This window comes from Centropristis striata, chromosome 13 (assembly GCF_030273125.1).
Source record: "Centropristis striata isolate RG_2023a ecotype Rhode Island chromosome 13, C.striata_1.0, whole genome shotgun sequence".
Taxonomy (NCBI): Eukaryota; Metazoa; Chordata; class Actinopteri; order Perciformes; family Serranidae; genus Centropristis; species Centropristis striata.
In genome coordinates, this window is record NC_081529.1 from 33,510,125 (window position 1) to 33,525,573 (window position 15,449).

The following is a 15,449-nucleotide window of genomic DNA, read 5'->3' on the forward strand; positions in this document are numbered from 1 at the left end:
GACAGATTCTGGGGAAATGGGCTGGATTATACGGTGGCCCTGAGAGCTCACAGCGCTGTGACTTAACAAAACACATGCAAATACACAAAACACAAGCAAATTGAGAAAACATCTTCATCAGTTTGACAACACAAGCAGCATTTAGAAAACGCGCTGCAAAGACCACAACACAACAAGAAAAAGTGCTGCAAATAGACCAGAAAAACAACAGAAGTGTTTCCAGAGGACACTTAATAGTGATGCACACGTCTAGACACGCTTGTGATTTTATCACGTTATTTCAAGATAATGGTATAACGTTATAATGATATTTTCATGTTATAACATTTATATATCGTTAGCCCGCTAGCACGTATCAATCACATTGCAGTTAAACAAATCAACTAAATTAATGATACACGTTTTAGTCAACGGCACCGAGTTGGTCTTGGCTTTAGCCCTTCCGCTAACGCTAGCATGCTATTGATCGCTGGCTAACATTAGAAACATGACATGACGAGTATCATGAGCATTAATGTTACTTCAAAGTGTCATTAATGTTCATGACACATCCCATGTCATGTTTATGACACGCTCATGTCACTCTTATGTAGACACTTTCAAAATAAAGTGTTATCATATCTTGCTTAGGTCACAAAGGCATGTTCAAAAAATTGCCTAAGTCACATTTTATTTTGATCTAGGCATAATAAAGCCGCTTATGTCACACACTTGACATAGGCCATTATCTTAAAGGGGTAAAATCACATGATCTGATCAACTGAGGATGGAGGAGATTTTACCATAGGTGGAGATGGTTTAGGCAAAAAAAAACAATTTTGACAAAAAATGACTTAGGTGATTATTTTAACAGTGTGACGAAATGCTGCGCTTGTGTTGTCAAATTGATGAAGATGTTTTCTCAATTTGCTTGTGTTTTGTGTATTTGCATGTGTTCTCTTAAGTTGTAGTTGCTGTGAGCTTTCAGGGCCACTGTAGTATTTTCACTTCACGAGCAACAAGTGCAGTAGAAATGTGATTTCATAGGTCAAAGGTTGCCTTCAATGCTCCTCACCTGTTCAGGGGTTGCTGTGATGGGGCTGGGCACGCTGGAGGCCGGTGTGGCGGCAGGGGGAGGGGGAGGGGAGGGTTTAGGAGGCGCTGCAGCAGGGGAGGTCGGGGCCAGGTACTTGATCATGGCTGGGTCCACCTCTGGTGTTCCCTGGGGGAAAAGATACTGTTAAAGATACAACAGACTGTGTGAAAGTACAATGTGTTTGTGGTGTGTGTGTGTTTCTTTCCTCTCACCCTCTGAGGTGTGTGTATGGGAGACAATGCATCCAGGTCGGCCATCGGAAACTCAATGCCCTTCCTCTTCAGTTCTTCATAAATGTGGACGACACCAGTTAGATCAGGACTGCTCCTGAAGGCATCAGCCCAGGCCTGACACACACACACACACACACACAAAAACAAACAAACACATACACATACACACACAAACATACAAATACACACACAGACACACACACACACACACACACACAAACACACACACACACAGACACACACAGACAGACACAAATACACACAAACACACACACACACACAATAAACATTAAAAAACATTTTTAAATACAGTATCAGCAAAAATATGTTTTTTTTCATGCCCTCTGAGCAAATCTTTAACCTCATTCATTGTGCCTCATTCAGAAAGTTGCTCTGAAATATTTCTGTGTAAAAAAATTTCATAAAATTATATAATTTTCCACTTTTACCGCGTTGAAAAATTTATTCATTTTCATGATTTTAACCCTTTAAAGGTCAGCTTGTTTTACATAATGTCACTGCTGTTTTTATTTTTGCTGTCACAAAACTTCATCAACATCAGCAACAGCACTGATTCTGATGCATTTGTATTGTTCTATATACAGTAGTAATATAGTGGAAACCAGGAAAATAGCATGTATTTGCCCCATAGGCAAAACATAAGAAAATGGGTTAATCTGGTGGAAAATAGTAATGGAAAATGGGACTTTAATGGCCATGGGATTAAAAATGTAGGACATTTTAAGTCTGAGTGTCTGTATTTTGGTTTGTTATCAACTCATACAGGAGCTCAGTTTGATCTTCTAAAATTGTATAGCTAGTTTCCCTAAAGAAGCACAAGGGTTAACAAAAAAATAACAAAGATTAATGGTCAAGGAGCTCTTGTTTCCTCGTGGATACGCTCTCAGGTGGTTAATAGACCGAGCAAAGGACAGAAAGATGGTGTCTAAAAGAGGAGCGTCCTTAAACAAATCCCTATAAATAATCAGAGGACGGGGGAATGAGAGACGGAGAACACAGCCATCCTGTAGCCGAGGTGACCTCAGGTAACAGGATAGCTGCAGTCTGTGGTGCAACACCTGGGAAATGGGACATGCGGCTCCCAGCTGGCCTCCCAGGAACCACCACTGACCTGCTCCATACTGTTTACAGAGCTGACTGTCACCATCACACTGAGCAGCACCACTCACATTTAACTAGGGTTGTCAAAAGTATCGATACTCAAAAAAGTATTGATACTAAAACGTTGTATCCGGATACGATACTCATTTTCAAAAGTATCGATACCCCCCGACCTTTGGTTTCAAACTTACCTATTACTTTTTAACACTACGTGAGTTTTGTGGTCCACTGTGTCTTTTATTTATTTTTATTTATTTTACTACTTTTAACTGCGTCTTTTATTTTATTTTACTAGGTTTATCTGTTTGATTGTATTGTTTTATTTGTGGCATTATTTTAGATTTATACACTTATTATTTATTTCTGATTGGTATATGGAATTGTTTGTTTTATTGTTGATTTTATGTACAGCACTTTGGAGACGTTTGTGTTGTTTAAATGTGCTATACAAATAAAGGGGATTGGATTGGATTCCTGATGTTATCGTAGCATTAATGTTAGCCGTGTTATTATTAGCCATTAGCCGCAGCTAGCAATTAAAGTCTGATGTCACGTTAATGATTATAAACAATGTAAATAAATAAATCAGGCACGTAGTATGCCCATATTACGTTTATTGACACAGTGTCAGCATACATAAGCATAGAGTTAATAAGTTTACATAAATGTTGTTGACTGAAAAGTTTTATTTTCTCTCTTGAAGTCCCAGAATGAAGCAGAGAAAAGTCGACTTATCAAGCTTTCCTGATATTGTGCTCAGCATACAACCTCAAAATATTGTTCTAGTTGTTATTGTTTATTGTATTTATTTATTTTTTGCACTACCTCAGACCTGAAGCTTGTTATCATAGTTGCAGTTTCTTTTTGCACAACTGTTTTTTATTATAAATATTTAACCTGTGGTTCTGTTAATGTTTACATGTTGCATTTTTATTGTTAATATTTCTGGGGTCTTTGTTTTTTATCCTTGTGGTAACGAAAATGGTATCGAGTATCGAATATTTTCCTGAGTATCGGTATTGAGTTGAAAATTTTAGTATGGTGACAACCCTACATTTAACAGGATGATTTCAGGACGTTGTGCATCACACAATTTTGCAGCAGACGGGTGATTTATTTGTGAACTGTAACCAGTGAAACAGAAACTAAATACATTACTGACACAAAAAAAGGCCCAGCACCTGTATGAGCGACAGCACTTTGTCTTGTACGATGGTGGGAGGATTGGTTTTGGGGGAGATGATTTTAACCAACACGCCATCGATGAAATCTCTGTTGGCCACCTGGACGTGAAACCTGTGGCCGCAGTTCTTCACACACGTCTCCAATACCTGCAGAGAGAGAGAGATGATTAGACAGGGATGGAAGGCTGAGAAATACATTTTAAAAACCTGGAAAGCAGGAAAGAAGCAGCTGAAGAAATGTAAGTCTTCTCTGTCAGGAGGCGCTCATCACACAGAGGGGCTTTTAACTAGCAGCTCCATCAGACACGTGGGTGGATGTGAACAAGAAAATACTCACATTTGTTGTTCTTTTTGTGTTTTTCTTTTGTGTGCAAAATTAGCCACCATCTTGCCATTGATCCAGAAAGTATTTTCATAAGTCTTGCTTTTAAATGTGCTTCCCTCAGTTTGGAGGGCCATAAAGACCTGCCACTTCACTGTTTCCATCTATATATCTGCATTTCCACTATATTACCTGAGCGGTACTACGATGTTGCCCGTGTTATTATTAGCTATTAGCCACAGCTAGCAATTAAAGGCTGACGTCCTTTTTTTTCATTCATTACCATCATTACCATTAACCGCTTATCCGCAATCGGGTCGCGGGGGCTGGAGCCTATCCCTAGACAGGTCGCCAGACCATCGCAGGGTTAACACATAGAAACAGACAATCACACAATCACACCTACGGGCAATTTAGAGTCACCAATTTAACCTAAGTGCATGTTTTTCGACTGTGGGAGGAAGCATGGGAGAACATGCAAACTCAAACTCAAACCTCGCAGGCGGGAGGCGAACCGGCGACCCTCTAGCTGTGAGGCGAGAGCGCTAACCACTACACCACCATGTAGCCCAGGCTGACGGCACATTAATGATTATAAACAACGTAAATAAATAAATTAGGCATGTAGTATGCCAATATTACGTTTATTGACACAGACTGACACAGTCAGTATAAGCATAGAGTTAATAAGTTTACATCAATGTTGGTGACTGAAAAGTGTTATTTTCTCTCTTGACCAACAACTATTGTTTTTTTATTATAAATATTTAACCTGTGGTTCTGTTAATTTTTACATGTTGCGTTTTTCTTGTTAATAATAATATTTCTGTTAAATTTTGGCGTCTTTGTTTTTATCCTTGTGGTATCGAAAATGGTATCGAGTATGGAATATTTTCCTGAGTATCGGCATCGAGTTGAAAATTTTAGTATTGTGACAACCCTAGTGGAAACACACCTTTTGCCAACAAGCATCGGGACACCCCTACCCTTACGCATTAACCCACAAAACAGAGAGGTAGGGCTAAGTGGTAGGGCCAGTGAGTGCATTTGGATTGACCCAAAATAAGCTAAAAGAAATAACCTCTCACCGTTAGCGCCAGCATCACTTCTCTGTAGTTCCTGTTGCCACAAAGTCTCTTCTTCAGTGCCCGCATGGCGTCTTTTGGCCTGGAGGGAAACAGCAGAGAACACAGCTGGATGAAGCAACCCAGCTGAGAGTAGGCATAACATCTTTGACTTTGTTGGAATAAATTACTTTCCGTGCCACAATAACAGATGCCAGTCAGTCTGTCAGCAGAGCTGTTTGACTAAGACAGAGAAGTGCCGTCACACCATCTGTTTCTCTCTTTTCTTTCTGAGTGACTATCTGTTGTCTCCCAAGGCAAGATCATAGCTATCCATGCGTGAAGACTTCAGGTTGGCTTTCTGCCTCTAACTGCCCGTCTCTGCACCGCAGATGAGATGTAATAAGCTTTTATGAACTCCTTCATGAGCTACGGTACATTTATTGAGCGAGGGAGCTGAAATAGATAGAAACGGATGGAGATGGCGCATAAAGTGTGATATATAGCTTCCACCAACAGCCCTCTGTATGTGTGTGTGTTTCTGATTTAGTGTCATAGCTGCCTTTTGTTGTTGTTGTTGTTGTTGTTGTTGTTGCTTTGAATGATGCATCTGTTTTGTTATATCTTCCTTAGTGTCTAAAACTCGTCAGTTAGTGTCTAAAACTCGTCAGTTGGTGTCTTAAACTCGTCAGTTGGTGTCTTAAACTCGTCAGTTGGTGTCTAAAACTCGTCAGTTTGTGTCTAAAACTCGTCAGTTAGTGTCTAAAACTCGTCAGTTGGTGTCTAAAACTCGTCAGTTGGTGTCTAAAACTCGTCAGTTGGTGTCTAAAACTCGTCAGTAAGTGTCTAAAACTCGTCAGTTGGTGTCTAAAACTCATCAGTTAGTGTCTTAAACTCGTTAGTGTCTAAAACTCGTCAGATAGTGTCTAAAACTCGTCAGTTAGTTTCTATAACTCGTCAGTGTCTAAAACTCGTCAGTTGGTGTCTAAAACTCGTCAGTTAGTGTCTAAAACTCGTCAGTGTCTAAAACTCGTCAGTTGGTGTCTAAAACTCGTCAGTTAGTGTCTAAAACTCGTCAGTTGGTGTCTAAAACTCGTCAGTTGGTGTCTAAAACTCGTCAGTTAGTGTCTAAAACTCGTCAGTTAGTGTCTAAAACTCGTCAGTTAGTGTCTAAAACTCGTCAGTTGGTGTCTAAAACTCGTCAGTTAGTGTCTAAAACTCGTCAGTTGGTGTCTAAAACTCGTCAGTTTGTGTCTAAAACTCGTCAGTTGGTGTCTAAAACTCGTCAGTTTGTGTCTAAAACTCGTCAGTTAGTGTCTTAAACTCGTCAGTTAGTGTCTAAAACTCGTCAGATAGTGTCTAAAACTCGTCAGTTAGTGTCTAAAACTCGTCAGTGTCTAAAACTCGTCAGTTGGTGTCTAAAACTCGTCAGTTGGTGTCTAAAACTCGTCAGTTAGTGTCTAAAACTCGTCAGTGTCTAAAACTCGTCAGTTGGTGTCTAAAACTCGTCAGTTGGTGTCTAAAACTCGTCAGTTAGTGTCTTAAACTCGTCAGTTAGTGTCTAAAACTCATCAGTTTGTGTCTAAAACTCGTCAGTTTGTGTCTAAAACTCGTCAGTTTGTGTCTAAAACTTGTCAGTTTGTGTCTAAAACTCGTCAGTTTGTTTCTAAAACTCGTCAGTTAGTGTCTAAAACTCGTCAGTTAGTGTCAAAAACTCGTCAGTTAGTGTCTAAAACTCGTCAGTTTGTGTCTAAAACTTAACAGTTTGTGTCTAAAACTCGTCAGTTAGTGTCTAGTAGTCAGTGTTTTATTATTATAAGGGAGCTGAAATAGATAGAAACGGATGGAGATGGCGCACAAAGTGTGATATATTGCTTCCACCAACAGTCCTCTGTAAGTGTTTCTGATTTAGTGTCATAGCTGCCTTTTGTTGTTGTTGTTGTTTTGAATGATGCATCTGTTTGGTCATATAATGTTTAAGGAGCTAGTAGCATGTGTCAACACAATGTTTTTTAAAAAGTAGTAACAGTAGTAAAATTTCCTGAACCTCCAGTCTAACTCCGGAGCTAAACAGACATTGTTTAACTCGCTGACACATCTTGAAGACAAGAAGTTCTGTGTTCTGTGAGGCTGAACTCCTTCTGTGTGTGTGTGTGTGTGTGTGTGTGTGTCTTTGAGTGCGACAGAAAGGGCCCCATGTCGCATGCCAAGACAATGAGTGTGTGTAGGCATGAAGAATGTGAAAGGCAGACGAAAAAAAGACTAATGGGAAAAATGGAAATATTCTTCCTGAGAAAAAAAAAATGTGCATAACGGAGATATTGGCTGGGATCGCTAAATGATGATGAAAACTGTCTGATTAATGAGCCTTACTGTAGGTAAATGAAAAACGTGTCCTTTAGGATAGATAACCACAATTGAATTGAATTATGTTGCATGAAAAGGAAATAAATAAAAGTGCAAAATAAATGTTTTGAACTATGAAATAATAGATCGCCATTATATGCTGCAATGCAAAACCTGATCAGGAGCCGTTATGATAAAAAGAACTAGAAAATTTCCAAAGAAATTTTGAGTGTGCTTGACTCTGGCCCCTGATTCTCTCCCACACATTATTAGATTACAATTTTAACTGTTTTAAAAATGTAAAAGAGGAGGAAGTCATGTAAGATAATAAACAAGGTGTTGGTGTGTTTGTCCGTCTGTGTCTGTCAGTCTGAAAGTAGTGTGAAACTCGTCAGTTAGTGTCTAAAACTCGTCAGTTAGTGTCTAAAACTTGTCAGTTTGTGTCTAAAACTCGTCAGTTAGTGTCTAAAACTCGTCAGTTAGTGTCTAAAACTCGTCAGTTAGTGTGTAAACTGACAGTTTTCAGTTAGTGTGTGTGTGTTTGGGGTGGCAGGCTTTGGTAGCTAAGCAACCAGGGCCAGGTGGCGGCCACCAATCAGAGCAGAGCAATCAACTGAAATCAACTGCTGCTGTGAAGCCACTGACAGAGAGACAGCAAAACATTCTCCTCGAACAGAAATAATTTTTGGCTAAACCGTAGCTCCTATGATCGATTTGACTTCACTTTGAGCATCCTGAGTTCTTCCTAAACGTCTACATATGTGTTTTGTGAAGAAAAAAAATGTTTAAATTGTTTTTTAGAGCGATCAGAAGCAACGAGTAACTCCATGCTTTCCTCGTGAAATTTTCCCGCCTTTTGAACATGGCGGTCTATGAGGCTGTGGGTGGTGATGGCGGATCATCTGTGTGTCCTACGCCCAAACTAGAACTCTGACAGCTTTACCACACCAATGTGAAGGAGAAGACAAATTTTCCTATCTTTCTATGTATAAATTATTTCTGTAAAGTGGTATCTGCGGCCTCGAGGGCAGTTTCCAAATTTCGGTTTTGACAAATTTTCCTCTCCCTCTCCCTCTCCACTATAGCGATGATGTCATCCTCTCTAGCCTCTACATAGGGTAACATTAGGGACATTTTTTGGCATGATTTTGCTAAATAATTTGAAAAACGTTTGCCGAAACCCTTAGAAAAGTCATAGCACACTTGTCATGGCTGAGCCACTCAATTTGATACCTTTTTAGTGTATATGCGACCAAAACTCTGTTAGGAGTAGTGGACCGGAAAAAAACATGGAAGAAACGGAAGAATAAAATCTAGGATTAAGCCCGGTGAATAGTATATAGTGTGCTCTTTCAAGCACAATCAATAAAATGTTTGTGAAGACAAAGATTTTTTTTGTTTAAATCATTTGAAAACTGACAAATCTGGTAATTTATGTTCTTTCGTAGTATCTTATGGTCTCATACAGGAAGCAGCATCTACATTGTGTTGTATAAACAGGAGACTGACATAAGACTTGAATTCATTAATTCATTCAGCCAGTGACACCTTCAGAAAACAATAGGTTGTGTGTAGTTTGGTGTCTGTTGGTGAAGCACAGCAGTCAGTGTTTTATTTGCTTGAGTCACTCAGTCAGCCAGTGTGACAACAATGAAAGATCCATTAAGCTGTGGGAGCGACCAGTTCAGGGATCAGTGGTGTTTTCCAATGAAACATTGATAAAGCTAATTTTAACCCAACTTTGATTAACTTGTAGAAGGTGTAGCAGCTCACCCTTCGTCTGTCTCGTTTATGATGTCGCAGATCTCCATGTTGAGGGTCCAGTCCTCATTCTGTAGGCCTCCATCTGTGGCCCTCTCTGCAGGAAAACACACAAAGTTCAACAGAATATTTATTAGAGGTGGGGGAAAAAATCAATACAGCATAGTATTGCGATATTTTGCATGGCGATATTAAATCGATTCATGGCCGCCAAGTATCGATATTTAGCATTGGAAGGCCACCAGTATTTGTGCCGTTTTTGTTATTTTCCGGAGGCCATAGAAGGCTCACTTTTATACATATACTGGAGATTCTGGTATCATATGAAACGAGAAGATCTAATGTGTTGTTGAAGTTGTCGAAATAACGTTGCAAAGTTAGACTATTTTTTATGTTTCATTAACCCTCTGCAGTCTGCAAAAGCGCCAAAGCATGGCTTCTTCATCACATCCAGACGTAAAAACAAAGCAGACCAAAAAAGACACAAGAAGGCACAAAATGACCAAAAAAAGACAACAAAATCAGAAGACAGAATAACCAAAAAACAAACCCCACAGAAGACATAAAATGACAAAAAAGACACAAAATAACTAAAAAAGACACATAATCAGACACAAAATGACCAAAAAAAGACACAAAAAAGACACAAATGACCAAAAAAGACACAAAATGACTTACAAAGACACGAAAAGACATGAAAAGGATTTTAAAAAAGGGACAAAATAGCCCAAGATGATACGGGTTAAAAAAAATTCAGAACAGTGAAGCCTAAAGTTGAGGAAAGTTTGATAAAATACTGCAGTTGTTGTCATCCATACATGTTTGATATCAGTTGACTTCAGTTTGACTGAATACTTTGTTGGGCAATCTGTGGGTTTGACTCTCATTGTGGGGAAATAAAAAGACTGAAGTGAGATTAATACACTGAGTATTTTCTCTTATTGGACAAAACAATTCTTGATTGAATTTAATTTTGTCGACACAAAATGCAGTTAAACAGTTAAATCTCAATATATTGTATCACAATACTCACCATAATCGCAAAATGCTTAAAATCGCAATAATATCACATCGTGACTCAAGGATCGGGATAAAATCGTATCGTGGGGCCTCTGGGGATTCCCAGCTCTAATATTTATGTCATTTTTTCTGTACTATAGCCCCTAAATTTCTGTCTGTGCCTCTACTTTTGTGTTTGATTTAGGGCCCCTAAAAAATAAATCTAAATGTAGATGCCTGACTTTCCTTCCACACAGGACGGCACATGAATAAATAAATAATCCCTTTTAATTTAATTTCCAGTAATATGTGTTGTGAAGCAGGAAGCTGGTGGCTTTTTAAACAGACCCGACATTGTTCACAAGCCAAAATGTCAGCTTGAATGCAGAAAATACTACCCGGGGGAGAAAAACACATAATTTCCTGCAGATAGTTTGGTTTTATTTGAGTAATTAGTAATTAATGGAGGCTGGCACTGAAGCATATTTCAACTTTAATATGTGATCAACTGTTAGCACCCTGCCAGCCGTCTCAGTGGTGGGCATGACGCTGCATTTCAGCCAGGCTCGGTTGTCGCCTGTGCCAAAGTCGATGCACATTAATTAAAGCAACTCTTGTTTTACATAACATCCAAGTCAAACTGTTGTGTAAGCAGGTCAGCATGTGGTGACAGACTTCTGTGATCTGTGTCACTTTTTATTCAGCCAAACACTTTAAAGCCTCTCTAAACTTGGCTTTAAATCACACATATTTCTATGTAACATTTATATAACTAAATAAGCAACATTTACCACATGAGCCACAGCAAACACCACCCATACATTTGTGACATCACAAGCATCACAAAAAAAACATACATTTCCCAGTTTGAACATTAAATATATTGTCTTTGTACAGTATTCAATTTAATGTAGGTCACAAAGGATTTGCAAATTATTGCATTAAGTTCTTCACAGCGTCCCAACTTTTTTGGAATCAGGGATGAAAGTGATTGAGGTCTCCCTTTTATCTATTTAGTTCTGGTTTTATCAAAAACAAACCACACAAAATTTCAGTAAAAAAAACAAAACAGTAAAATGATTCTCTGAATAACAGTTAGTAGAACAGAAGTAAAACAACTATAACATGAAAGGATTGGATTGGAGCTGCTTTTTATTGCAATCATAAATTCAGGTGAATATCTTGTTATTTTATCATTTTTATCTGTCGGAGGGGTTTGGATGTAATCTAGGGTCTTGGATCACTACTACAATTGAATTTAGTTTTGGTAAATGGACCTGCACTTATATAGCGATTTTCTAGTCACTTTGCGACCACTCAAATCGCTTTACACTATAGTAGGTTTGTCAAAAGTATCGATACTCAAAAAAGTATCGATACTCACAGTATACACAGTGTTAGTATACATAAGCATAGAGTTAATAAGTTTACATAAATGTTGGTGACTGAAAAGTGTTATTTTCCCAGAATGAAGCAGAGAAAAGTCGACCTACAACCAAACACACACAGCTGAAAATATTGTTCTAATTGTTATTGTTTATTGTATTTATTTATTTTTTGCACTACCTCAGACCAGAAGCTTGTTATCATAGTTGCAGTTTCTTTTTCCACAACTGCTTTTTATTATAAATATTTAACCTGTGGTTGTGTTAATTTTTACATGTTGCATTTTTCTTGTTAATAAAAATATTTCTGTTAAATTTGGGGATCTTTGTTTTTATCCCAGTATCGGTATCGAGTTGAAAACTTTAGTATCATGACAGCCCTACACTACAGACTGCGCTCATTCACCCGTTCACACAAACATAAGTAACATAAGTATAGTAGTAAACATAAGTATAACACCAGCTAAAAGGGAAGTATCGATTTCAGTCCTTAAACCAAAAATTATTAAAATGAGCTTCCAATCTTAGTTATTGGAATCCAAAGGCAGAGCAGCAATTTACCTATTTTGAAAAAATTACTTAAATTTGCCCATATGTCCTTAGTAATGGTACATTCCAAACAATATATCATATTTTCATTGTCATATCACTGTGGATACCATGTAGCCTGTATACTCAAATAGTGGAAGAAATAGTAAATAATTGCATTTTTGGATGGTATTCGAAAAAGAACAACAGTCAGTAGATACTAGAGTTTCATAAAAGGATTAAAAAGGGTTTTTTTATTCAGCCAAAATCTGTGAATGAACTACTGCATTGCCAATAGTAGTCGACCGCCCAGGTCAATGGGCGACCACTCTACCAACTGTCCCACAGCCACAGTTTTCACAACCCCAGGTAATAAAATACCATCCACCACCTGTTGCTCTGATTTCTCATCTCTTGTAAAATTGACTAAATGATCTAAACTTTCAGCTTGAAAGCCGACAGCTAACATCTCAGAGTAAAGTGAGGCTGGCTGTGGGTGTGATGCGGCTGTGTACTCTGCTAAAACAGCTGAGAAACAGACGCCACTGAGACCTGCTTTGCATTTAATAGCATTTTTGGCTCCAGCCAGGAAATGATGCGATCCAGACTGTGAGAAGCTCCAGTGATGAACTGCTGCAGTCATCACTGCGTTCCTCGCTCTGTCTCCTCCTTCCTCTCCCGTCCCCCGAATCCATCCATCATGTCGGTGAAAGCTGATATCTTTCAGGATCGCAGTCATCTGGGGTGAATTTCACAGTGCAACAGAAAAAAAAACGGTTTTCTACTGAAGTGAGCTGTGACCGAGTTCCTGTGACTGACACTCGATAGATTCTCATTAGACGATTCTTGAGCTTGGACAGGAGGAGCTCCTCTCCCTGAAGCCCAGGGGCCCCGAGCAGACTGTCATGCCCAGGCCAAGAGCCTCTCGCTGGGCCGCGTTGCCTTCCTTCTGGGAGGCTCAACATTGGACGAGGCTGACAGCCATGACTTATTCATGCACTACCTCCCCTCTCTAATCAACTTGTCACCGACTGGGCAACCACCGAGAGACATCTTTTCCTTTTTTTTAAGCATACCCCAAGTCCCACCTACAAACTCTTATCTTAGAGAGAATAAAAGTGGATATCAACATGAGCAGCATTTACATAAAAACACCATTCTGAGGCTCAGCAGCCAATTTTTATAAAAGATGGCAGCCTGTCATCACATATGCGAGTACCCTCACCTCTCTGGACCCCAACTGAGTTGATCTGATACATCCAATTTTCATTTATTTCATTAAGGTATTTTTTACCTTTTTTCAAATTTTTTTTTTTTTTTTTAATGAGCATACTTGGCATCCTGTGTTTATTTATGTATTGGTATTATTATCATAATTGTTAATGTTTCTGTTTCTCTGCTTTTTTGCCTCCCTATATATTATTATATATTATTATAATACTATGTTTTTTGTTTTGTATTTGTTTTTCTTTTGTGGTTCTTTGTTCTAATGTACCCTTTAAAAAAAACAAAAATGTGGGAAAACAGCTGTGGAATAAGTTATGCCTTGTACTGATGCTTATGAATGCTAATTTCCAATAAAAAATATATATAATAATAATTTTAAAAAAAAACACCATTCTGTGCACACAAAGCACAAGTTCTGAGGAATTAAACAGCCGGGTGATTTTCATGAAGCCAGTCTAAGTTATGTCTGTGAAGATTATAAGGACATACTTTATTAAACTAAATATATTTCACTTTTATATGAATGAACACGAGGGTTGTCAAAAGTATTGATACTCAAAAAAATATCGATACTAAAACGTTGTATCCTGATAGGATACTCATTTTAAAAAGTATCGATTGTTAATATTGTTCTAATTGTTATTTTTATTGTATTTATTTATATTTTTTTGCACTTCCTCAGACCTGAAGTTTGTTATCATAGTTGCAGTTTCTTTTTGCACAACTGTTTTTTATTATAAATATTTAACCTGTGGTTCTGTTCATTATTACATGTTGCATTTTTCTTGTTAATACAAATATTTCTGGAGTCTTTGTTTTTATCCTTGTGGTATCGAAAATGGTATCAAGTATCGAATATTTTCCTGAGTATCGGTATCGAGTTGAAAATTTTAGTATCGTGACAACCCTACTACACACACACAAATGCGTGCTTAAGCGTGCACACTCCTCCAGATACACGTTTCTCACACACTCACACACGCACACACACACACACACACACACACACACACACACACTTTGAGGTTAAAGGGCATGGTTTGAAATCTCTGAAGAATCTCATCATAGTGTACACACACCGGCAGTAGCCCCCGAGGCCCTTTCAAAATTTCCCCAGAGGAAATTTTCTAGTTTATCCTCTGTTAATGTGAAGCACTTTGTGACTTCTGTCTGCGAAATGTGCTATATAAATAAAGTTTACTTACTTACTTACTTACTTACCATGTTCATGAGAATCACCCATTCACATAAAAACACCATTCTGTGCACACAAAGCACAAGTTCTGAGGAATTAACCAGCTACTGCTACTGGGATATCCCACGTAATCTGCTCAAGTGGATTGTTAGGTCAAGACAGGGCAGAGCACGGGTGGCAGAGGAGGAAAGAAAAGAGGAAAAAAACCTAATCTGTCCATGTGAAATGAGCTGGAAAGACAGTGAACAATCAAAGCCTTGCTAATGAAGTTAAATGTCCGCTGAGTGCATTCGTTCATGGTGTTGTGTCAATCCCCCCAGTCCTGTGAATGGACACCACAGCAGTGCAGCCAGTGGATCACGTGGCTCTAACAGTGGCAGGCCGTGCCATCCGCTGCCAACAAAGCCACAAACCTCCGGCCCGCTCCGGCCCCGTCGCTCCACGTTTTTGTCCTTTCAAGACTCTTCCGTTCCTAACACGTTTTCAGCTTCCATTCCAAACACGTTTTCAGCTTGTCCTCCACTTTTGTCTTTATTAGGGTTGTCAAAAGTATCAATACTCAAAAAAGTATCAAAACTAAAACTTTGTATCCAGATAGGGTTGTCAAACAAGCACTTTTACTATAGTTAAGACAACAAATATAGCCACTAATATATATGAGAGAAGGAAATAAACTTTAACAAACCTTGTGTCCTGTCAGCCAGCCACTATAGAAGCCTTTTGATACTTTATATCAACTTTATATGATTATGACGCACTCATTATTTACCGTTCGTTTTTCATTTTACAGTTCCACCTGTTATTTCCTGTCACCTTTAATTTTGTCACCTTTCAAAACTAAAGCACCCGTTTCACACTGGACGCCACCTTTTCACAATAAGAGCATCGAAATGATGTCAAAATAATCTGTCTTAAAAAACCAGTATCTGTCGACCACTAATTATAAAAAATTGCATATCATGGTATTGGCAACATTCCTATGTCTTGACGTAGTGGCGTAAGGGTTTC

General features: G+C 38.6%; 1 protein-coding gene across 3 annotated transcripts in view; it reads right to left on the reverse strand.

The window, feature by feature from the left end:
- Positions 1-15,449, reverse strand: part of LOC131983246 (TOM1-like protein 2) — a 43,510-nt gene that overhangs the window by 22,788 nt on the left and 5,273 nt on the right. For all 3 annotated transcript variants that reach the window (XM_059347940.1, XM_059347939.1, XM_059347938.1), the window contains exons 2-6: positions 9,120-9,204; positions 5,025-5,103; positions 3,612-3,761; positions 1,288-1,422; positions 1,055-1,201 (exon numbers count right to left, since the gene is read on the reverse strand). In XM_059347940.1, coding sequence (XP_059203923.1) covers positions 1,055-1,201; positions 1,288-1,422; positions 3,612-3,761; positions 5,025-5,103; positions 9,120-9,204 — 596 coding nt within the window. The remainder of the gene's footprint in view (positions 1-1,054; positions 1,202-1,287; positions 1,423-3,611; positions 3,762-5,024; positions 5,104-9,119; positions 9,205-15,449) is intronic.